General features: G+C 37.0%; 1 protein-coding gene across 2 annotated transcripts in view; it reads right to left on the reverse strand.

Annotated features, from left to right (window-relative positions):
- The window catches only part of LOC141402809 (uncharacterized), a 152,442-nt gene that overhangs the window by 16,243 nt on the left and 109,904 nt on the right, over nucleotides 1-26,295 (reverse strand). For both annotated transcript variants that reach the window (XM_073984791.1, XM_073984792.1), the window contains exons 5-7: nucleotides 3,379-3,917; nucleotides 3,036-3,205; nucleotides 2,883-2,965 (exon numbers count right to left, since the gene is read on the reverse strand). In XM_073984791.1, the coding sequence (XP_073840892.1) occupies nucleotides 2,883-2,965; nucleotides 3,036-3,205; nucleotides 3,379-3,917 (792 nt within the window). The remainder of the gene's footprint in view (nucleotides 1-2,882; nucleotides 2,966-3,035; nucleotides 3,206-3,378; nucleotides 3,918-26,295) is intronic.

Raw genomic sequence — 26,295 nt, forward strand, 5'->3', positions numbered from 1 at the left:
TTGCGGAATAATTAAGTGATTCTAGTACTTCTATAGACCCTTTCCGAGGGAAATATTCATGATTGCCCTGATTCTGATTTCGGTTATTCGACCAGCAGCAATGTAACGAGCGGCTGCAGCAATGATGATGTAAAGGAAAATTCTCTCAGCTACCCAAGGTGGTGATTGTTAAGGGAGACCATGATAGGTGGCCTGAGCCGAAGGAAATGGCGGGCTGCCAGGGTACGTCATTTATAAAACCGGATGCCGCAAACGTGACATCTGGCGATCTGTGGTAATTCCATCCTATCCTCATTCATCGTGTAAAATGTGGAGCTATCAACTTGCTCGGCCGGAGCTGTATCCCATGGTGATTGCCTAGGACGGAATGCTCTCTGATTTTGTTGCAGAGACCGTTGCAATTGAATTGTAGAAATGATGCATTTCTGGGGCGCTGAAAAACAACTAGGAGAGTTAGGAGCTGTGCTTGTTGTTATTGGGGAGACCGGGGCGGGTTTCCTGTATTACGACAACGAAGTTGGAGGCACACTGGGAGATGCACGCAACAACATAACTCCTATCGCAGTAATCCTGGAGGCGACTAAGACCTGAGCAGCGTTTGAAGTGCACCACAAACGCTGTGCAGTTTAGGACTTTCTCTCGAATCGCTTTGATTTTTGTTGTGATAGCTTGCATTAACTGCCCATCATACGACGGTAAAGTTTCATCGGGGACAAGTTAATACTTCCTGAGAAAATAGCCTGAAAGGTGCAAAAAATCCCTATGACACCGTGTGCAGTAATTGAAGCGCAACATAACTCTCGAACGCATCTACCGATTCGGTCCAAAAATTGGCCTTCGTATTATTTTGTCCAAGATAAGCCATATCGGTCCACTCCTTCAGGCACCTCCCACACAAAATTTCGGATAAGTTCACTTTAAGACGTGCTCTCGAATCACTTTGATTTTAGTTGAAGCAACTTACATTCGCTGCCTCAGTTACGACGGTAAAATTTTTTTTCAGGGGCAAGTCCATACTTCTTGAGAAAACAACCCCAAAGGTGTAAACCTATTTGGTCCAAAATTTGGCCTTCGTCATATTTTGTCCAAACTTAGTTTCAGTTCGAAGATGGGCAGTATCGGTCCACAACTTCCGGTACTTCCCCTTATATTTAAAAAAACGTCACTAAAATTGTATGTGCGATATCTTTTGAACGGGGCAACCAATTTGGTCCAAACTTTGAATGGCCCATATCGGTCCTCTCCTTAGGGCACCTCCACCACAAAAGTTTAACATTTGTGCCTAAGTGCAGTTTAGGGTCTGTTTGGATCCTTTGGAAATGTATACCGATACTGTTCGTTGTGGTCCTGTTTACCGCCATATTATGTTTTCCGTTGACAAGTCCATGCTTCCTGGCATACTGGTCCAAAAGTTATACGATAACCCACTGAAATGACTAGATAAGATCCACTGAAAATAAGATCCACTTCCATAATGGACTATGTCGGTCCATTCCTTTATGTACCTCTTCGCAACACTTTTGATCTTAAATCCTAATCCACATTTTTGTCGGCAATTTCAAATGTCCAAAAAGGGCCAACAAATTCAAGAAAGACCTTACATAAATTCGGTCTGTCCGTAGATGAAGGTTTCAATTCACATAGACTGAGGTTATATCTCTGTCTCTGATACTTTTTTATATGTGTTTTATTTTTCATAATAAACTATATTTTGACGTGTTGGGTTACTAGCCCAACCCAAGTTTTTTTTATCGTTCTTATGGGTGAACATGCGGTACATGTTAGCTCACTGCCTTTAACGGGTGTTAAAGGCAGCATTCCAGGTGATACCACTGCCAGGTCAGTGTCCACTTGAGATGCAAGAGGGGCCAAGATAAGTCTTGGGCTTTGCCATGTTAAAACCAGTCAGGACCGTTGCTTTGTAACTTCCGCTTTTGTGGAATTTTCTAACAAGATTTAGGTGTGCCACTAACATTAACCACGTTACAAAAACATGTACATTAGGGTGTCCCAAAAAATCTTTTATCCTAACTTCCCCTAAATGTTTTCCATTTGACCCAAAAACCATGGTAGAATAAGAAAAGGTAGCAGCAATACACAGCTGACTGAACTGGGTTGAAACGTTAGTGTCAAATTTCGTATGACATTTTATACATTTATTTCTATTTCGATGTACATTAGGGACATATATTTTTTGAGAAAAAAATATATCATTCGGAAAAAAAACATTCCCCAGAAAGACTTCTTCATATCAATGATATGTAACCTCCTCCAAGTTCGAACGATAAGCCGCGCAGTAAATCCCCGCTTGTAGAGGCGATACAACGTTTGTTAATATGTGAGGTATTTTGTTAAAATTTAAAAAAATGAAGCCCTAATAAACATGTGCTTCTTTGATTTCTAAAACAAAACATTGAAACAGCTTCTCCTTTTTCTATGAATTTCCAGCGACGCCAAACTTTTCTGCAAGAATTCTACTTTCTGCGAGAATTTATGCATTTAGTGGAATGATGTGGAAACATAAAAATTGAAAATGTAACGAATTTTCATTCATGTTTTCCAAAATATTGAACCAAATGTGAAAAATTATTAGTTTTTTAAATTCCAATATTTTATAGACATTTCCTTGTTTTGTTTACAAATACAACTGGCAGTAACGTTACAAACAAAAACAAATTCCTTTGTGGTTGTTGTTCGAGTTGTATTTGTTGTAGTATTAACTTTACCTTGTATTTGTTCTACCATGCCCAAAAACCTTATATGTATATGAAAATTTATGGCGAAATGAAAAAACATTTTTTTCTTATTTGGGGTCACACTAATGATCATAAATACATACATATGTACATTGTATGTCTGTTTACAAATTTATTTGTACATACCTGCTGCTGCTGTCATTCTATTATATAAATTTCTCTTTTTCTTTTTCAAAATTACATCTAAATTATAGCCCTCTATAGCCATTCTGAAAGAAAAAAAAACACAAATAATTTTTTTAATTTCCAAAAATGCCACAAACAATTTTTCATACTTACTTTTCTATTCTGCTTAAACCTAAAATATCCTTGAAAATCAAGTAGATTTTGTTTAATGTCAAATTGGGTAGTCCCTGTCCCAAATACCGTACGAATTTAAGTTGCTCGGATTTTGGTAAGCCGCTCTCCGATAAATCCAAAAAGGGTCTATGATCGGCCACCTTATATTCCTAAAGAAATTCCAAAGGAAATAAGAAAAGAAACAAAACGAAAGAAGAAGAAGAAAAAATGCATTCGTATTAAATCAAATTCTTTTGTTCGACTCAAAATTTAGAAAAACAAAAGTGGAAAATTTTTGCATTCACTGTTTGTAGATAGGTGTGGTTTTTTTCAATTTGCTCACATTGCAAAATCTGTTGAAATTTTCGATGAGAATATACTTTTCATAATACGTTACGGTCTGATTTGTTTGAATACCGAACTGTTTTAGTAATTCCTGTTTTTTGGGTGGTAACCTGGACAATTGGGTACAAATGCCATCCTCAATGCGATGCGATTCATGAACATCGAAATTATCGAAAATCATAAGATTTTCCAAGGGTCTGGAAGTGCTTGGCTGTGGTCCACTAATCGCAGTTGGCGGCAACATTGTTTGGTTGTTACTTGTATTGTAGTCCATGAGTGTGGAAGCTGTGGCATGTTGTGACTGGGTTGACATTATGGATGATGGTGGTGCAAGACTGGTAGTATTTGTTTGGTTATTGACGTTGTTTTGGCCAGCGGTGTTGTTCAGATTCATGGTCAGGGGTGTTACCGATCCACCTGCTGCTGCTGCTGGCATTGCTGTTGTCGATGAGGTTCCCGTGGCCGATGATGTCGCTATTGGACCCACAAGAAAATCCATACTATCATTTGATTGTTGATTTAGTATATTTTTCAGATCTAAAACGAAAGTGAATGTGGAAAAATCGTATAATGGTTTAGCTGAATAAAATACATATCTAATAAATGTTTTAATGTTGAATTATAATATTTAATTTATGTTTGAATAAATTATTTGCATATTAAATAAAAATACAGACTATTAAGTAATTTTACTTAATAAAGTTTTGTGAATAAATACATACATACATATGTACATGTATACACTCCGGTTCATCTGAATAGAATCAACCAATATTTGTCTACAAATACCGTTATATCAGACGAAAGGAGAGGAATTGTAAATTATAATTTTGTGGACATGTAGATCCAGGTCAGGCAATGTGCGCTTGCTGAGAGCAAGTGAGCATACATTTCAATGCATTTTACATTGAAGTTTTCGCTCACTTGCTCTCACCAAGCGCACATTGCCTAACCTGGATGTAGAGTATATAGTAGCCGATATTTTCAATACCTAACATGTTTCACATATGCGTCATAACGGTTCTTTTTACTCGCTTTATGAAAAAATGTCAAAATATAATCATTTTTTAATGGTTCACCAGGATAGAACCACCCTAAGAATTTACACAAATCCTTTGTTAGATGTGGTAAACTTTAACAAAAAACTATTTATAATTATAAATAAATGCCGTGAGTGTTAATTGCTATCAAATTGAGCCCTTCCCGCGAAAAAGGTGTAAGCGACAAAAAGCTAATTTTACAGGAGACGGTTTTTATTGAATAACTTTTGATATAACCAAAACTGTTTATTCAAATTTGGTATAGTTCTGTTATTAAATCCTATTTACTGAGAAAATAAAAAAATTGTGGAATATCTTCAATATAACGGTAGTTTGTGTCGCTTACATCTTTTTCGCTGTCACGCAATCAGGCTTTTATTTTGAGAAGTGGCGGTTACATAAAAAAAAATATTTGAAACAAATCATTTTTAGAATAATTCTTATCTACAATTTAAAAACAAAGCACACTAATTTTATAGCAAGTATTTATTCGAAGAATTATAAGATTAAAACGTATTTCTTGTAATATAGTTGAATAACGACATGGTATGTAAATGTGCAATTTGATGTAAGCGACAATTCGCTGTCACAAACAAATGTACACAAAAAGCAAAAATGGCGCTTACATCAAAATTGTTTTTGCTCTAATTTCGTAACGGTAGATGGCTGAGTTCTAAAAATTTGGGAGATGGTGTGTTGGAATATTCCTCATAGATTTCCGTAAAAAAACGAAAATCGAAAATATGTCGCTTACATCTTTTTCGCGGGAAGGGCTCGAAATATTGTGCAAAAATTTGTATTAGGGTCTTGAAATTTGATGAAAATCGATGCTTAAAGCTCCAAAAAATATTTTTATTAAGAAATCGGTAGAACCAATTTATAAAGACAAAATTTTATACTGAACTAGCGGACCCTGCGAACTTCGTCTCGCTATTAAGGAATAAAATTTCATACAAAAACTCAATTTTCGATTTTTCCAATTTTCCGACTTTTCCAGAGAGATTTTCCAAAATTTTCTTCCGTAAAGAACTTCTCCTCGAAAATACGAATAACTGACAAAAAATTTTACAGAAATCGGCCTAGCCGTTCTCATTTTATGAATTACTATACATTTTTTACACCATTTTTATATATATAAACTAGCTGACCCGGTCCGCGTTGCTGGCCCGTTGTTTGGGTTCTCCGTGTAAACTTTAGTTATCTATCCAGTATTGATACAGCCATAATTAGGCATCCCTCTAGAACCTTCATAATATAAATCAATGTCTTGACATAAATTCCTCTTTTATTATACCCTTCACCATAAATCGACAGTTTAAAGCACTTTGTGACCCACATATAATGGTCGGTGCACGTCAATTAACATTGCTATATATTGGATTTTTGGTCTCGGTTGGGGTCGTAATTGTTATAATAATTGTTCCACAAACATCCCAGGCGGGACAGGGGAGACTTCTGCAGAGAATTGTCATTATAGGTCCACGTTTTGATATAGCTCCCATAGAACGGTACCGGCTGATTTTAGCTATTTTTGAGGATTTAACATCATTATCACACCGAAATGGCTGAAATCTGGTTTTAATATATTTTAAAGAGGAGAGCAGAAAGACACGCTTTTTTATTTGCGCTCGGTATGTAGCAGTTATAGGTTCACGTTTTAATATAGCTCCCATAAAACAGTACCTCCCGATTTTCCATAGTTCAGAGATATAGCCACTGTTAGGGGTCGTAAACAGTCTTGCAGAGAATTTTCAGTATAAGTCCTCGTTTTGATATAGCTCCCATAGAACGGTGGCGCCTTATTTTCGCTATTTTTGGTGGATTTAACCTCATTCAGCCCGATCGAACGTAACGACTTTTTTCTTCGCGCTCTATAGTGGTAAAATACCCCTCAGCGAAATGTATGTTCCTTCGGAATATGTATGGCAACATTTATATAATTAATAAAAAATTACTTCTATAAATTGCAGTTGTTATTATCGAGATTTTGCTGTATTTAAAAAATGTATCTTTATCTAGCTATTCCAAGGATTGAAATCAATGCTCATGAAGTTTCACTTAACACATTTTGAGATTTTATCCGTAATTATAATATTTTCGAAAAAATCGAACACGATCGCGGTATTCTGATTCTAATGATGATATTATATTGTATATCAATAACTTTGTCTGATTTCCAATCGATCTTTTTGGAATTTCGATCTAGTGACATCTCAAGTTATCGAGATTTTACTGTATTCCAAAATGTGGAGTTGATCGCGCTATCCCACTTATTGTTTAGTGTTCAGCGTTTATAGCATTTTGTAGGCACGCTTACAAAATTATGTATATTATCTGAAATAATATATGTTTGCAAATTTTGTGATGGCCGCGATATTTCACTTTTCGCGATATTTCACTTCCGCGAAGACCATTCAGGGTCAAGACAGTAATTACAGTAGTATTGCAAACAATCTGTAAACAATACGTTCAAAAATATCATGGACTTCAGATTTTTTAAAAAAAATTTTGAAGGAGAAGCCCTGGTCACTACACTTAGCCGTATTAAAATAGCTCACGACCGCGCTATCCCGCTTGTTCAAGCTAGTGTTTATATCATTTTTGTGTTACGCTTACTAAAATTATGTATATTAATTGAAATAATACATTTTTGAAAGCTTTGTGATGACCGCGATCATTCAGGGAAAACAATCTGTAAACAATACGTTCAAAAATATCAAAGATTTCAGATTTTCTTAAAAACATTGTGGGGGAGGACCACCGGCCCCCGGCAGTTCTAATTAAATGAAATAATACATTTTTGAAAATTTTGGGATGACCGCGATATTTCACTTCCGCGACGACCATTCAGGGTCAAGACTGTAATTACCATAGCATTGCAAACAATTTGTAAACAATATATTAAAACGTATCTTGAATTTCGCTGTTTTCTTAAAAAAATTGTGGGGAGGACCACCGGTCACTACACTTAGAGGGATAAAAAAATAGATTACGGCCTATTCTCAGACCTAAAAACACCACATACAAAATTTCATAAGATTTCCCAATCGATTTTTCGGAATTTCTATATAGTGACATCTCAAGTTATCGGGATTTTACTGTATTCCAAAATATGGCGTTGACCGCGTTATCCCACATATGGAAGCCAGTGTTTTAGTTCACGCTTACTAAAATTAGGTATATTATCTGAAATAATACATTTTTGAATAATTTGGGATGACCGCGATATTTCACTTCCGCGACGACCATTCAAAAAAATATATAGCCTATTTTCACCACCGGTGTTCCCAGTACATTATCTGAAATTTTCAAGAAAATCTATTCAGCCGTTTTTGAGTCTATTCGGAACATACAAACATACAAACAAACAAACATACTAACATACACACATTGTCTTTTATATATTAGACTAGCAAATGCCCGCTACTTCGTATGCGGAAAGGGAACAAAATATATATAAACAATATTTAATGCGGGAATGGTAAATACTGGAGATTCTGTTGTACTAAAACCTATTTTTATTACCAATATTTTTTTCGATTGTAGTCAGAATTTACAAAAAAAATCTGAAGTATCGCATCCCTACACAACTACCATATTTTTTATTTCGAATTTCCAAAACTACGTATCATATTGCAAATTTCATATTTGACTCCTGGGTTTAACCCTTCACTAACACAGCATTCCCTTCCAGTACGAATTTCCAAACACTAAACTTTATCTCACGCCTTCACAACAACAATCACGCACATTTACAATGCAAGGTTCTAGCTTTAGCGGTTTCGCCCAGAACCGTTAAATTTTCGGCATTCAAAATGGCCATAAAAATCCACGTTTTCGTTTATCCCCATATAACGGTACCTCTCGACTTAGTGTATTTTAAAAGATTACTTCCTTATATTCAACATATATCCTAACCCCAATTCGCTTTTCCAGCTTTATCTGTTCTCCTGAAACCCATTATAGTACTATTTACTACTTTTTGTATAAATAAGTACGAATTTTCAAAACCTCCTCCCTACCTCCACTCTAAACGCCAATTGCTAATCTAGTAACGAATTTCAAAATTCCAGGTCTACCCTTTACAAAGTCACAAATTGTACAAAATTCTCTACCATATAGCAAATACCAAAAGGTACCAAATTTTGTACCATTTAGCACTTTTCGTACACGATTTTCCAAAATGTACTTTCATATCTCAGGTCTATCCGTTCATCTAACCCCAATTTATAGCCAATGTAGTTCCATTTAGCACTTTTCCTTAAGTATGAATTTCCAAAACTACCTCAATCCTCACTCCAACAGTAATCTGTTCACGCAAATACAGCGAATTCCGTACCAGTTAGTACTGCTTCGTTCACATTAGTACCATTTTCTAAAGCTTCCTCCATATCTCAATTCTATATTCTAACAGTAATCTTAATTCCAAATTTCAGGATTCCAGCTCTTCAAATCCAAATCCAAATCATACTAAACTCACTACCATTTAGGACTTTTCGACCTTTGGTACATCTTTCTTACTCTTAATCAGTGACCCCCATTCCAAATTTCAGGATTCCGGCCCTATTCGTTAACCCATATTTAAATTGTACTATATTTAGTACTATTTAGTACTTTTCGTATAAGTTTAGTTCGAATTCCAAAAACCTTTCATTTTTACTCTTCAGCAGTGATTCTCATTCCAAATTTCAGGATTCCAGATCTATCCGTTCACCCAAATCCAAATTGTACTAAATTTAGTATCATTTAGTACTTTTTGTGCACTTATAGCTCGAATTTCTAAAAAGCTTTCTTTGTTACTCTCCATCAGTGACACTCATTACAAATTTCAGGATTCAAGCTCAATCCGTTCACCCAAATCCAAATTCTACTAAATTTAGTACCATTTAGAACTTTTCGTGCACTTATAGTTCGAATTTACAAAAACATTTCTTTGTTACTCTCCACCACTGACCCTAATTTCAAATTTCAGGATTCCAGCTCTATCCGTTCATCCAAATCCAAATTGTAAAAAATTTACTACCATTTAGTACTTTTCGTACCCTTATAGTTCGAGTTTACAAAAACCTTCATTGTTGTTACTCTTCATCAGTGACACAGTTCAAACCGTTCACCCAAATCAAAGTTGTACTAAATTTAGTACTTTTCGTATCCTTATAGTTCGAATTTCCAAAAACCTTTCATTGTTACTCTTCATCAGTGACCCTTATTCCAAATGTTTGTATTCCCACTCTATCCGTTCACGCAAACCCAAATTGTACTAAATTTAGTACCATTTAGTACTTTTCGTGCACTTATAGTTCGAATTTCTAAAAACCTTTCTTTGTTACTCTCCATCAGTGACCCTCATTACAAATTTCAGGATTCCAGCTCTATCCGTTCACCCAAATCCAAATTGTACTAAATTTAGTACCATTTATTACTTTTCGTACACTTATAGTTCTAATTCCAAAAACCTTTCATTTTTACTCTTCATTAGTGATCCTCATTCCAAATTTCAGGATTCCAGCTCTATCCGTTCACCCAAATCCAAATTGTACTAAATTTGGTACCATTTAGTACTTTTACCCTTATAGTTCGAATTCACAAAAACATTTCATTGTTACTCTTCATCGGTAACCCCCATTCCAGATGTCTGTATTCCAGCTCAATCCGTTCACCCAAATCAAAATTGTACTAAATTTAGTACCGTTTAGTACTTTTCGTACCCTTATAGTTGGAATTTCCAAAAACCTTTCATTGTTACTCTTTATCAGTGACCCTCATTCCAAATATCTGTATTCCAGCTCTATCCATTCACCCAAATCCAAATTGTACTAAATTTAGTACCATTTACTACATTCGTGCACTTATAGTTCGAATTTCCAAAAAGTTTTCTTCGTTACTCTCCACAATTGACCGTCATTTCAAATTTCAGGATTCCAGTTCTATCCGTTCACCCAAATATAATTTGTACTAAATTTAGTATCATTTAGTACTTTTCGTACACATTAGTACGATTTTCCAAAAACATTTAATTACATCAACACCACTTCCCAACCTTGATTTCCATACCAAATTCCAGGATTCTAGCTATATCCGTTCAAAATATACAATTGGTACTAAATTTTGTCAATTTTAGTACTTTTCGTACACTTAGAGGTCGATTTTCCAAAAACCCTTTGGTACATCTTTCTAGATCTCCATCAGTTACCCTCATTCCAAATTTCAGAATTCTAGCTCTTACCGTTTCCCTAATACAAAGGGTACCATATTTAGTACCTTTTAGTAGTTTTCGTACACTTCTGGGTCGAATTTCCAAAAACCCAGCCTTATCTCACCCCTACAACCCAACAGCAACCTACACCCAAAATTTCAACTTTCTAGCTTCAGCGGTTTCGTCTGGGCGGTGATGAATCAGTCAGTCAGTGAATACCTCACCTCACTGCTCTTTTATATATATAGATTATGTTCAAAATTTTCTATACTACAATAAAATTACAAACAAGTCACATTTTATAGGTTTATGAGTCTGAAACAGAGGAAATATGGTAAAGATAACTCAACATTCTACCTTTCCAATCCAAAATTTGATATTTTATCTCAGGAAAGTGAATACAAATCGATGGGTTCCACCCAGTTTCGTTGGCTGTGGACATCTACAGGTGCAAAAAATAAAGAAAATTTCCCCGCCGAACGCTCCATGTCAACATCAAATCCTTGGAATTTCAAAAGGTTCTAAGACATTTGATGTGAAGAAATAGCTTAGCGATACGGGAAGGAAGACGTTAATTTTTCGAAAGGAAAGGGTTTAATTTTGATGGTTATGATGTTCACACATCTTTTCCCTTATAGTATAAGTACCGAAAAAATATTTCTGATCCGTTATTACACAAAAAGAGCGCCTATGTTTCTGTGCTTTCATGTCATGCGATATCTTCTAAATCAAAGCCCTTGATGTTGACATGGGGCGTTCGGCGGTGGAATTTTCTTTATTTTTTGGACCTGTAGATGTCCACAGCCAACGAAACTGGGTGGAACCCATCGATTTGTATTCACTTTCCTGAGATAAAATATCAAATTTTGGATTGGAAAGGTAGAATGTTGAGTTATCTTTACCATATTTCCTCTGTTTCGGACTCATAAACCTATAAAATGTGACATTTTTGTAATTTTATTGTAGTATAGCAAATTTTAAACATATTTCAGTATAAAATTTTGTCTTTATAAATTGTTTCTACCGATTTCTTCATAAAAATATTTTTTGGAGCTTTAAGCATCGATTTTCATCAAATTTCAAGACCCTAATACAAATTTTTGCACAATATTTGATAGCAATTAACACTCACGGCATTTATTTATAATTATAAATAGTTTTTTGTTAAAGTTTACCACATCTAACAAAGGATTTGTGTAAATTCTTAGGGTGGTTCTATCCTGGTGAACCATTAAAAAATGCTTATATTTTGACATTTTTTCATAAAGCGAGTAAAAAGTACCGTTAACTCCGCCAAAGACGGTCCCAAGCCCGGTTGCAAAAGGAGGAGGGAATTGTCACGAGCCCAGAAGGTGAACTGATTTTGCTCCACAGATCACCTTTGGGACGAGTGACATATATATACACTTTTAAGATCAAGGTAGTGGGAGTTGTGCTGAGGATCTGAATCGCCGACAAGTGTCTAAAGAAGTCTGGTCGCTAGCAATCCCCCCTCGGCGCCAGGGCACGGGTCGAGTTGTACTTATAAGTAGCCTAGTCTGCGCAAGCCGTCACTGCGTACGATGGTCCATCCCCTTACGGCACACTCGTGGGAACAACATATGGAGAAAAATACATTAGAAAATAAAAACAAAACTCCTCGGTTGCAGTCTGGCATCTCTTCCGAGGATGACCTTTTAGCATCCAGCCAGGAGCTGGTAGCTAGCCAACTAAGTGTTGTGACACACTTCATCAGACAACCACAAAAACAGCAACTCTGACCGTCTCTGAGGATGGTAAAACTACACAAACCAATAAGAAAAAGAAAAGTCCAGCCGACGTTCGAAAGGCCCTATACCAGAAGGCAAAATTCATTCTCGGCAAGATCGCCAAGAATGCTGCAAATGGTACGGTCCACGAACGGGATGAGCTGGACAAAATAAAATACACTAAAATCGTCGAGGAATACGAGGAAGCCAAAACCTCTAGAAACGACGATCGCCCAACTTCCTCCAAACGTGAGCGCTCCCGGACTGAGGACAATAAGCCCGCCAAGAGGAAAAAACACAACACTACTGCCTCTTCAACAACAAAACGTCCCTTCAATGAAGTCGTTAAGGACGACCTGATGGTTGCCGTGGCTAACGACAAGAAGGGAAAGCTGTCCCCTATAACCACTGCGGAATGGGGCATGGTAGAAACTAAATTGTCAGAACAAGTTATGGAACATGTTTTCACAAACGAAGATTCTCCCGTGCCTCATTTCGACTCAAGCGAGGTTCATCGTGGCTACAGGGTAATCAAATGCATGGACGAGTTCTCAAAGGGATTCTTGGAAAAATGCATGGCTAAGATCAGCGGTGCATGGGAAGACATCAGCCTGCGGTTGATCCCAGCCTAAGAAATCCCAATAAGACCTCGTGCCAGGGTTTGGCTGCCCAAGATAGATTGTGACGGCCCGAAACTACTACAAGGTCTGGCGAGGATGAACAAGGATGTTCTAATGGACGACTGGTCCGTAATCGCCACTGAACCCCCGAATAATAACAGCATGAGTTTGGTTCTCTCTATAACAGAGGCCGGAGTGGAGGCACTAGAGAGACTCGGCAACAAACTGTTCTTTGGCGTGAGGGAAGCCAAAGTAAAGATACTAAGATCGCATGGCCCGAACGGAGAAGACGATGCAGATGACATCGACGATGCCGGAAAGCTGCTAGATAATATGCAGCTAGAGGGGCCATCAACATCATCCCCACAATAAGATGATGCTCAAGGTCGTGCAGATCAATCTGAAGCACTCTAGAGTCGCTTCAGATAACCTGCGGATCCTTCTAGTAGAGGAGGATCTTGATATAGGCATCATCCAAGAACCCTACGTTTACGAAAACGAAGTAAAGGGTCTTAATAGCAGAGGATATAAAACATTATACATGAAGGATAACGGTAAGCCTAGATCATGTCTAATTGTTAAAAATAAAATAAACGCATTTTTATGTCCAGAGTATAGTACAGCGGACTTCACCGTTGCAAAAGTGGAACTGGACAATGGCAAGCAGTTCTTTATTGCCTCATGCTACATGGCCCACTCAAGAGAAGCCCCACCAATCGAGGTCTGGAGCGCCATGGAGGCCATACATCCACTCAACACCATCATCATTGGCTGCGATGCAAACGCAAGGCATTCCCTATGGGGCAGCACAGAAACGAACGACAGAGGTGAGTCAGTTCTAGACTTCATTAATACTAACAATCTTACCATATGTAATAGAGGTACTAACCCAACTTTTGTATTTCCAAGCTCGGATAACTTTAGTGGGTGGCAGGAGGTCATTGACCTCACACTGGTATCCGATAAACGTCATCTAGAAATAGCTAACTGGATAGTATCCGATAAAAAATCGTTCTCAGATCACAATTGGATACTTTTCAATATATCAGAAAAAGCAACATCAATTAAATGCTTTCGCAACCCGAAAAGAACGAACTGGGAGAAGTTCAATAGGGTTTTGCGGGACAAATTACCCAGCATGCCACACAAAAGCGATACTACGGCGGGTATAGATAAAGCTGTATCTATTTTGGAGAAATCTCTAGATACAGCTTTTAAAGTATCATGTCCTAAGACGCGCTCGAAAAAGCACTATCCACCATGGTGGACATCCGAGCTCTCTAAACTGCGTAAACAGTCACGGAAAGCTTTCAACGACAGCTACCAAAGCGGATCCTGGCAGCCATACAAGGATAAGCTAAAGGAGTACAAAAAGGCCATAGCCAGAGCGAAAAAGCAATCATGGATTGAATTTTGCGGAGCACTAGACAGCACCAAAGATACAGCCAGACTAAGCAAAGTTATGGCAAAAGGACACTCGAATCCCACATATATAAAGAGAAACAACGGCACATGGTCTGATAACTCAGCCGAATCTCTTGAAATTCTGCTTACGACGCATTCCCTGGCTGCTCTGATAGAACCAGCGAAGTGCAATCCAATACTAATACAGACATAAACGATACTGAAGTCAATAAGATAATAAGTCCGAGTAAAGTTACATGGGCTATTAACAGCTTCTCTCCCTACAAATCTCCGGGGCCAGATGGTATCATACCAAAAATGCTGCAAAGTACGGAGACCATAATAAACCCTTGGCTAGTGTACATTTATAGTAGATGTATATCCCTTAACTACGTTGCTGCGAGTTGGAGACAGGTCAAAGTTGTCTTCATACCCAAAGCAGGAAAACGTAGTCATGAAAATGCTAAAGACTTCAGACCCATAAGCCTTTCATCATTTCTACTTAAGACGCTCGAAAGACTCATCGACGTGCATATTCGAGAAAAGATGGATAACTCAAACAACATATCTTCCAGTCAACACGCCTACATAAAGGGACGCTCGACAGATACAGCCCTACACGAAGTCGTTAGGACTATCGAAAAATCCTTAGAACATAAACAATACACCTTGGCTGCTTTTCTTGATATAGAAGGTGCCTTCAATAATGTCAGTACAACAGCAATAAAACAAGCTCTAGATAACTTTGGCGTGGAATCATTCATCAGTAGCTGGATAACCACCATGCTGCAAAGTAGAGTTATTACCGCCTCACTAGGAAACAGTACGCTGTCAAAGCACGTAAACAGAGGAACTCCACAGGGAGGAGTTATATCCCCACTACTTTGGCTCCTTGTCATTAACGAAATCCTTATCAAACTTGACCATATGGGGATTAAGGTGGTTGCTTATGCGGACGATGTGGTAATACTCGTCTCTGGTTTGTTCCCATCCGTGATAAGTGACATCATGAACGGGGCCCTGAAATCACTAGATACTTGGGCCACAATCTGTGGACTGGGTGTGAATCCAGGGAAAACTGAGATGGTACTATTCACCACAAAGACCAAATATTCAATACCTAATCTACCACGACTAAGAGGTCAAGAAATACCCCTATCAGATCACGCCAAGTACCTAGGCGTCATCCTAGATTCAAAGCTATCATGGAAACGTAACATGGAACATCGTGCTCACAAAGCAACCGTTGCATACTACACGTGTCGCAAAATGTTTGGGAGCCGTTGGGGCCTTAAACCTAAAATGGTGTTATGGATGTACACCAGTATAATAAGACCAATTCTCACATATGGAGCACTAGTATGGTGGCCAGCAGTGGAAAAGAAAACTACGCAGAAAAAACTATATAGCATACAAAGATCAGCATGCATCGGGGTGACGGGGGCAATTCGGACTTGTCCGGCTGAATCCCTCAATGTTATGATGCACATTCTGCCAATAGACATACACATCAAAGCAACTGCAACATGTAATGCGGCAAGGCTGCGGGCTCTAGGAATATGAAGCGATAGAGCCTACGGACATGCGTGCGTGCTTCACAAACTACCAAAAGAAATAGCAACTACTGCTGATTACTGCGCTCCTACAATAACTTTTGATCAGCCTTTTGAAGTCAAATTTCCAAGCAGGAAAGAATGGAATAATGGATCACCAATGACAGGTCATGACATCAATGTATACACAGATGGTTCCAAGATGAAATGTGGAGTCGGTTCTGGTGTCTTCTCATATGATGCAAATATATCTACATCCATAAAGCTACCTGACGACTGCAGTGTTTTTCAGGCGGAGATACTGGCCATAAAGGAAGCTTGTTTTATTCTCTTACAACTCCACACACCAAACTCGATAGGAATTGTTGTCGACAGTCAAGCGGCACTCCTTGCAATAAAATCAAACTCTGCCACATCGAAGCTAGTGAAAGATTGTAAAGAAGAACTTGCTAAACTAGGGCGTCTGTCAAGAGTAACTCTCACCTGGATCCCAGGCCATAAGGGGCTGGATGGGAACGAAAAAGCGGACGAACTAGCCAGAGCAGGATCCGCCTCTAACGAACTCCCAAAGGCGTCAGTCGCAACACCAATGGGAGTAGTTAAAGGGGATATCTTCAAATACTATCTATCATTGGCTGAGAGTAGATGGGACAAAACGGAAACATGCCGAATATCAAAATCTACATGGCCTCAATACAACGCCAAACGCACAAAGTTCCTAATCAGCCAAAATCGACGGAACATGGCAAGACTTATTGCAGTGTTAACCGGTCACTGGGCTATCGGTAACCACGCAATGCGCTTAAATATACCACACAACGACCACTGCCGCAGCTGCGGAGATGAAGAAGAGGAGGAAACTGTTGAGCACCTCCTCTGTTCCTGCCCTGCACTAATGCAACGACGACTTAAATCTATAGGACAGCCGTTCCTTCATAATATCGCCGAGATAGCCGAAGTAGGTCCGGGAGACCTTCTACGATTTCTCAACTCATAGGGCTGGATTTAACTATCAATTTAATACTACGAAATAACAATCCTTGAACGAGTGGTGTGGTTTTCAAAACGGTATTCCTTACATACTAATTGAGGCTATAAAGTGTAGCCACCACGTAAACCAACCAAGGTCACGCACAAAGCACTTTGAAATTTATATTTTTGTGAACAAATTTAAAATTTTGTTTTTTTCCAAAACGGAAAAAAGTGTCAAGTCATGTAACATTCACGAAAACCCACTTAACCTGCGAACAAAATAAGGCAATGCACAGTATCCAATTTTAGGAAATACCTGGCCAAAACTCTAAAAATGAATGGATTTTGAACTAAGCGTGGGTTCTTATGTTTTTCGGGTAGCTGTTTTCATTTTTATATTATTTAACCATTCTACAAATCTTTAAAATCATCTATAAAATGTGATCTTAGCATATCAAAATATTCTAGAAACTTGTTCATCATAAAATTTTACAATAGGTCCTAGAATACATCAAAACTCTAAATTTTACCTAAACGCCAGGAAGTCATCCTATACAATATTCTGACATTCTGAATCAACGAAAATATCACATAAAAAAGAAAAGTGCAAATATGTGCAGGATGTTTCGATGGAAATTGTTAAAAAAAACTCTTCCCTTTTTATAAAATGATAAGGTACTTAGCCCAACTCGATCTTACTCACAACAATTTTCATCATTTATTGTGAAAATTGACCTTAAAAAAATCAACAAGTACGGACATCAATTATTATTAAAATGCACACTTCATTGGCGACATTAAACATCTTAAATCCGTTTCAACATACCTTTCATTACAATTACAAAATAAAAAATATTTAAAAACCATTGTTAATTTTGGATATTTTTATAGTTTTATAAAGAACTTAAATATTAAGACAAAAAAATTCCAAAAAGGTTCACTTTGAGCTATTAAACGAGAAACGTATATATTTTTTCATAACTACACGCAGTGGGATCCTATAAACAATATTTGATCCTATTTAGTGTAAACTGATACAAATTCTATTTCGATTTTTGGCCAGGTTTTTCGGAAAATTGGACACTGTGCAATGGTTTAAAAAAATCGATGTCGGATTTTTTTAGGTGGCACCCCCTTAAATTTTTTAGTTTAGTTTGATTTTAAGATTACAAAAGTTTGAGCACAATCGGAATAAGTTAACACGTGCCACTGGGCTTCAAAGCTTTCATGGGCCCTATATATTGCTAAGAAATCCGACACCGATTTTTTCCTTTGAGCTAAAACCTTAATAAAGCATTGATCAAAAAAATCAATGAACCTTTTACTTTCTTTATACATATATTCTCAGCCTGCAAAGATCATGCAAAGAAAATGTGTCTCTTCAAAATAATGGTTTTAGACCCAAAGTATGTTTGGACGAAATCCGTTTCAGACAATCTGGGGTCGATTTAGCCAAGTCTGTCCGGCAGGTTGGAGCGCACGATAACTCTAGAACGGACCAATCGATTTGGTTCACGTAATATTTTGTCCAAACATAGACCAACTTCAAAATTTTTGGCACAAGTGCAGGTTATATTTTTGCTGATTTTCCTATTTGCTGTAAGCTGAAATAAAAATTATAAACATTGATAACTTGGAAACGAGTTGAATTTTTTTCTAACAATTCAAAAAACAAGTTTGTAGACTGAAAAGTTGTCTTTAAGATGACATACAAAAATATTCCGTTTACAGTACCATTATATTAAAATCTTTTTATGCCATTTCTGTAATCGGAATGGTGGAATAATTGGTTCTCTATCGTTTTCAGTTGTTTTGTCATTGATTCCGATAGAAAAAATGATTTTCCTGACGTAATTTTGGATGTTCATGTGTTCAAGACTGGCAATCAAAATAAATAGGCTGTTATGTGTACATGAGATGGCATCGCTCTCTCTCTCTCTCCCTTATTTTTCCAAAGACCCTGCAGCCCTGTTAATTTTCTGCAGGGGCCGTAATTGGTTATGGGGCGGGTCATCCTAGATTCAGAAAGTTCAACTAAGACACCCACTTCCTACATCTTTCCCGTCATTCAATAACATTTGGCGACATTTTTATACCCTCAGCATTTATGCTAACAAGGGTATATACAGTTTCATACGGGCAAAATGTGCCTCATCGAAATAATGGTTTTAGATACCAAATATGTTTGGACGAAATGTGTTTCAAATTTTGGCTTTCGTAATATTTTGCCCAAACTTAGTTTTAGTTCGAAGATGGACTATATCGGTCCACTCCTTCCGGTACCTCCCCCACAAAACTTAGAGAATGTTCGCAAAATTTGTGCGCACGATAACTATTGAAGGGAGTAACTGATTTGGTCCATACATTCCCCATCGTGAAATGTGTACCAGACTTAGATAAGGTTTCAATATGGATTCAATCGGTCCACTCCTTCGGGTACCTCCCACACAAAATTTCGGAAAAGTTCAGTTTAGGGCCATCTCTCGAATCGCTTTGATTTTTGTTTTAGCAACTTGTATTCACTGCCCCCCATACGACGGTACATGTTTCATCAGGGGCAAGTCCATACTTCCTGAGAAAATAGCCTGAAAGTTGCAAAAAACCCCTATGACACCGTGTGAGGTGGTTGGAGTGCAAGATAACTCTCAAACGGATCTGCCGATTCGATCCAAAATTTGGCCTTAGTAATATTTTGTCCAAACATAGTTTAAGTTCGAAGATAAGCCACATCGGTCCACTCCTTCAGGTACCTCACCCACAAAAGTGCAAAAATGTTCGGAAAAATTGTTCGTACGGTAACTCTTGAAGGGAGTGGCCGAATTGGTCCATACTTTACACATACTAATATATCTACCAGATATAGATCAGGTTCAAATATGGACTATATTTCTCCACTCCATCCGGTACCTCCCAGACAAAATTTCGGATAAGTTCACTTCAAGACCTGATATGGAATCACTTTGATGTTTGTTGAAGCAAATTGCCTCAATTACGATAGTAAAAGTTTTTTCGGGGGCAAGTCCATACTTCTTGAGCAAACCGCCCGAAGGGTGTAAAAACCCCTATGGCGCCATATGTATGTAGTGGCTGGAGATCCATTCATTTTTGTCGGTTCAAATGCCCAAAATTTTTAAAATCTCCTAAATACATACGTTTTTTTTTTTTGAAAAATTTGTTTCAATATACACAGGCTGAGGGTATATCTCTGTTGGCAAAGCCGACTGATACTTTTTTCTTGTTTGGGTCACATTTCCACATTTCATCAAAATGTCTGTACAATGTTGAGTTTGGTGCGTCAAATACATGAAATCCGGCGAAAAATATATATGGGATCTATATCCAAATTTGAACCGATTTTAATATAATTTGGCCAACTTGTTCCTAGTCCGATGACATTTTCAATTTTCATCAAAATTGGATAGAGTTTTAGAGTTTGGCGGCGAAAATATATATGGAAACTATATCCAAATCTGAACCGATTTCAATATAATTTGGCAAAATTATTTGTAGTCCGAATTTGAACACATTTTCCAAATGTCATCAAAATTCGACAGAATTTGCGTGTTTGGTGCACCAAATACATCAAATCGGGTGAACATATGTATATATGGGAGCTATATTCAAATCTGAAACGATTTCAATATAATTTGGCAAACTTTTTTCTAGTACAAATTCCACATAGGATGTCCAAAAATGTCATTTTCGTTTATCCGTAAAAATAGTAATATTTTTAATTTTTTATTATACCCTACACCACACTGTGGTAAGGGGTATTATCCCAGCTAACAATTTTTTCCGAGGGCTCTGATATCAGATTTTTTCTGAGATTTTATGAATATTTTTTAGAAATGTGGCCGATTTCTCTAATATTTTCCTAGAATTTTGACCGATTTTCTATAAGTTTATTTTAAGAATCTCTGCACATTTTCTAAAGAATCTTAAGAATCGTCATTCCGAATTCGTTCCGATAGCTTCAACATGCTTCTGCACATTGTTCTACTTTTAATCATAAAATGATAGCAACAGGCACAATCATTAGAAAGTTTGAAATTAGAATCTTCTATAAATATCACATTAAAAGAAAATTGTCTCTGAGTGGGGTTTGTTCTGTACAGTACGACACGTGTTGTGTTAATATCAAAGGCATCAGCGTCAGAATTGTTTCCGATTTTTTTCAGAAAATCTGAACTTTTCTCCGAATTTTTCCAGAATTTCTTTCCGAATTCGGACGGATTTTCTTAAGAAAATCTAAATTTTTCATCGAATTTTCCAGAATTTTCTTCCGAAATCGGACCGAATTCCGTCAGAAAATCTAAATTTTTCTCCGAATTTTCCAAGAATTTACTTCCGAATACGGACCGAATTCGTCGCGAAACTCTAATATTTTTTAAGAATTTCCTTAGAAATTTCTTTCCGAATTCGGTAACCACGTCCATACAACTTTCGTACCGAATTCGGTACGAATTCGGCATCAGAATCGGATATTTTTTCAGAAATTCTGTCCGAATTCGGAAAAAATGTTAGCTGGGATGTCTTTGCATTTGTATGTAACATGCATAAGGAAACGAGATAGACCCATAGTTTTTTTCGGTTCAGATTTGAATATAGCTCCCATATATACTTTCGCCCGATTTCACGTATTTGCTCCACCAAACACGCTCTATACGTCCGATTTTGATAAAATTTGGAATGTGTGACTAAATTCGGTCAAGAAATAGACGTGCCAAATTATATCGAATTCGGCCTAGATTTGGATATAGCTCCCACATATATTTTCGCTTGATTTTACGTATTTGCTGCACAAAACACGCTATATGTGTCCGATTTCGATGAATTTTGTAATGTGACTGACTTCAGTCTAGAAATAAAAGTGCTAATTATACCCTACAACACTCACGGTGCTCTTGAATCAAATTTAAATGGAAGGTGCTTACACCTGGGAAGTTTTTGCGGATTCTGAAACTACAATGTTCATAGATGAGAAAAATAAAAAAAACAAAAAAAAAAATCGTCGGAGCGCTTTTTAAATAAATCGCGATTCAAGTTGACATTTTTAGGGGTTGTTTAGGTCTTTGCGATTTTGCTTAGAAACCGCAAGCCCTATCAAAATGGGAACAAAGAAAATGTTGTAGCTATCAAAAATCTCTACAAGATTGGCCTTAATGATATTTTCGTAGGTTTTACAACTATGGAGATATAGAAGGTGAAATTGGGACAATTCAAATTCAATTCAATTCTGTATCGTCTCCTTATAAAACAATGTCATGACTGCAATTTCCCAACTTAAACTTATATATCTAAAAAAATAGTACAACCTAGGAAAAATATGTAATTTTTCCCAGTCTCCCAAGCCAGTCTTGTAGAGAATTTTCACAGCTATAAGATTTTCTCAGGTCCCATGCCGATAGGACTTGCCGTATTCAAGCAAAATCGCGAAACCCTAACAAAAAAACCTAAAAATGTAAACTGAGCTTCTTTATCTCAAAAATTGTACAGCCTGAGAACAAATCATAAACGTCAATCCTTTAGAGAATTTTCACGGCTACAACATCTTCTTTAGCTCCATTTCGATTGGACTTGCGGTTTCCAAGTAAAATCGTGAACACCTAAAAATTTGAATTTTGACCGCGATTTATTTAAATATCCCTACAGCGATTTTTTCTTGTTTTTGGATTTTTCTCATCTATGAACATTGCTGTTTCAGAATTCACAAAAACTTCCCCTGTGTAAGCGGTTTTCATTAAAAGTTATTTAAGGCGCAGCCTTCATGACATTGTTTTATAAGGGGGCGATACAGTCAGTGCATTGTCCCAATTTGAACTTCAATATCTCAAAAATGGAAAAACCTACGAAGATACCGTAGATGTCAATCTTGTAAAGAATTTTCATAGCTACAACATTTTTTGCAGTCTCATTCTGATAGCACTTGTGGTTTTTAAGCAAAATTGTGAAAACCTAAACAACCCCTAAAAATTTCAATTTGAATCGCGATTTATTTAAAAAGCGCTCCGGCGATTTTTTTTGTTTTTTGATTTTTCTCATCTATAAACATTGTAGTTTCAGAATCCGCAAAAACTTCCCAGGTGTAAGCACCTTCTATTTAAATTTGATTCAAGAGCACCGTGCACTATAAGTTGGTTTTGGCCAAAAACTTTGTAATGCATCAAAATAATGGTCGTAGACCCATACATATACACATATACCAAAATGAATGTCTCGACGAGCTGAGTCGATCTGGCTATGTGCGTCCGTCCGTCTGTCCATCTAAACCTTGTAATCGCGCTACAGTTCGCAATTTTGATCGTATCGTCTCCAAATTTTGAGGGTTAATGAGGGTCCCGGAGGGGGAAGAAGCCTATTGATATTGGTGATTGTCGGATAATATTTAGGGGTCGGAATGGGCAAAAAAACTTACTTACAAAGTAGAAAATATCACCTTTCTAACGATGTAATTATAATTTAATTATAATGACGAATATCACAGATTTGTTTGGGGACTTTCCAAAAGCAAAGCCTGACTATGAAATTAGAAAATTCCATATTTACAATGATGTAAAGTAGGTTGGTGTAGTCGTAGGTGGTCAAACAACGAAAATATCGCAATAATCGTTAATGAAACCCAATTTTTCATTTAAGCGATTTTAATTATAACCACGAATATCACAGTTTTGGTTGGGGGTCTTCCAAAAGCCAAGCCTGACTATGAAAGTAGAAAATTCCATCTTTACAATGATGCAAAGCAGGTTGGCATAGATGGCCAACTAACGGAGATATCGCAATAGTCGGCTATACATTCCATTTTTTTAATCACGCCAAATCACATCAAATATAAAATTAAATATTAATTATTTTGGTTCAGTTCGCCTTAAGTCATTTGGTATAAAAGCCAGATAGGTGAAAACTTTAGTATATAACCTTTCCACTAATAAATTAGTTGTTTTAAAATAATAAAACAACAACAATGGGATTAAGCCAGACTATTTTGAAAAAAAAAAAATGTATCAGGTATCCCAAAAAAACGACGCCACCAATGTTCTATTTGAGAAACACTGGCATGTTTTGTATGGTTGGTTAGCTTCCAAATCATTTTGTTATGATGCCTTCGTTGAAAATCAGCGACACATAACAGTGGAAAAGGTTTGGTTTGTTTCGCAAACACTTTCGTCGAAGTTGTGTGAGGTTGCAAAAAAAACGAAAAACTTCTCATTGAAGTTTTTTCTTTGTCCACCTTTATACTTCGAGCTGACGATTGATGTTTGGATACAAAAAGTTTTTTGTTGAAGAAGTTATTAAAGAATAACTTCGGTGGAGAATATCCACAAACAAGAAACAAGGGAACTGATGAGATGCAGTGGCGTGGATCAAAACTAGTCTTCCCTGCCTTACCCCTTGGCGAACAATGCCAAACTTTTTCCACTAATAAATTAGTTGTTTTAAAATAATAAAACAACAACAATGGGATTAAGCCAGACTATTATGAAAAAAATTGTATCAACTATCCCAATAAAAATGACGCCACCAATGTTCTTCTTTGCTCACTTGTTAATACCGAAATCGGTCCAGATTTGGATGTAGCTCTCATATATATTTTCGTCCTATTTCACATATTTGCTGCACCAAACACACTATTTATATTGATTTCGATGAAATTTGGAATGTGTGACTAAATTCGCTCTAGAAATAAATGTGCGAAAATACATCGAAATCGGTCCAGATTTGCATATAGCTCCCATATATTTTTTCTTTGATTTCTTACTCATGGGCTGGTCAGTAGTCCAAAGTTCCGCGCAGAAGATTTTAAAGAACTACCTGTAGCTCTACCCAAAAATTTCCAAATGTTCGAAAATCCACTGCAAAAAAAGTTGAAACTCCAGAATGTTAGCAAGTGTACCTATTCTGTTGAATTTAGAAGGTGGCGGGGGTCCTCCCCTGTGACATATTATGGGTCGATCTTGCATTGCCACTAAACTTGAGTTGCGTTGTCAGTTGTCTGCGCGACTGAGTTGAAATGGTGTACCATTAATGTCAACTCAACTGGGTGGTCGATAAACATGTTATGGATCAGTGTTTTTTCAAACTTGTGACCTCTATTCGCCAAAAAAAACTATTTTAAAAATAATTTGCGCTTTGGATAACTCTTTTGTGTATTTTGGACAATATTTTAATATTTTGGCTGAGTTTTCGAGCAAATTTGGAAAACAAACCAAGATTGGAATATAACCTGGCCATTGAATCTTCGGATCGTCAAGTTTTATTTGCTGTCTAAAAAAATGATAAGTTCGGTGGAATTATTTTTTGATGATGAAGAAAATGTACAGGACATTGCATCTATTAGAAGAAATTTGAGGGACAAGTCGAATCCATTGGAATTGCCATCTGCACTGTAAGTTGATGTTCATGTGGAAAGATCTGTATAATCAGTAAATTATTTCAGTCCATTTCTTGTTGGGGAGAAGAAACAACGGCTTGTTCCGCTTCAACTGTTGGCATTATTTCTATTTCATCTTTATCCCATGATTCCACAATACCATAAACTGAACCTACTGGATTTGTCACAAAATTCATTTCGAAAAGATTTGCTGCTATCTGCTCCAAAGGCGATAAATTCACTTCTTGTGATGGAACACCACCAATGGCGTTGAAGTTTCCTTTATTTTGAACCATTTTCTTTTTTCAACTTTGCTTTAAAGTGAATCCAGACTCTCTGCCACTCTTCAGGTGTTCGTGTTGGAGGTCCATGGCTGTTTAAACTGTCCGAAATGGATCTCCACGCTTCATCCGCTGTGGCTTTGGTTTCACCACTCAACGATAATTGCTATCGATGATCGACCCCTTAATTTGCGAGGCAACGGTAGTTGTGTCTCCGACCTTACGTACTTATGGCCTAAAGACCCAACCACGTCCACTTTTAAAATATATTATATCTACAAAACTACTGAACGGATTTTCATGAAATTTGCAGACGATGTTCAATTTTGTCTTATGGTGAAAAAAGAAAATATGTATATTTTGATGACGGAGGGAGTGAGGAACCTCCCCTATGCCCAATTTTTTTAACGCTATATTTGAAAATATTATGGACGTATCGGCTTAAGAATTAATTTGCGAAAAATTGGTGGTTGTATCTTAGAATCTAGGCAGTTCTTTGGGGCTTAAAGATCCGGTCACGCCCACTTTTATTCCCTCCACCATAATATGGAGGGTATAATAAAAATTTATCATTATATTTGTAACACATCGAAATATTCGTATAAGGTATAAATATTCGTGTTCAGTATAAAATTCTAAATCGAAATAGCCATGTCCGTCTGTTGAAATTAAGATACATCTCGCAATTTTTAGGATAGTGATTTATAATATGGTAAGACGATTCTATTACTCT

The sequence above is a fragment of the Musca autumnalis genome, unplaced genomic scaffold (genome assembly GCF_047663935.1).
Source record: "Musca autumnalis isolate F117 unplaced genomic scaffold, ASM4766393v1 scaffold_4, whole genome shotgun sequence".
In the NCBI taxonomy this organism is placed as follows: domain Eukaryota; kingdom Metazoa; phylum Arthropoda; class Insecta; order Diptera; family Muscidae; genus Musca; species Musca autumnalis.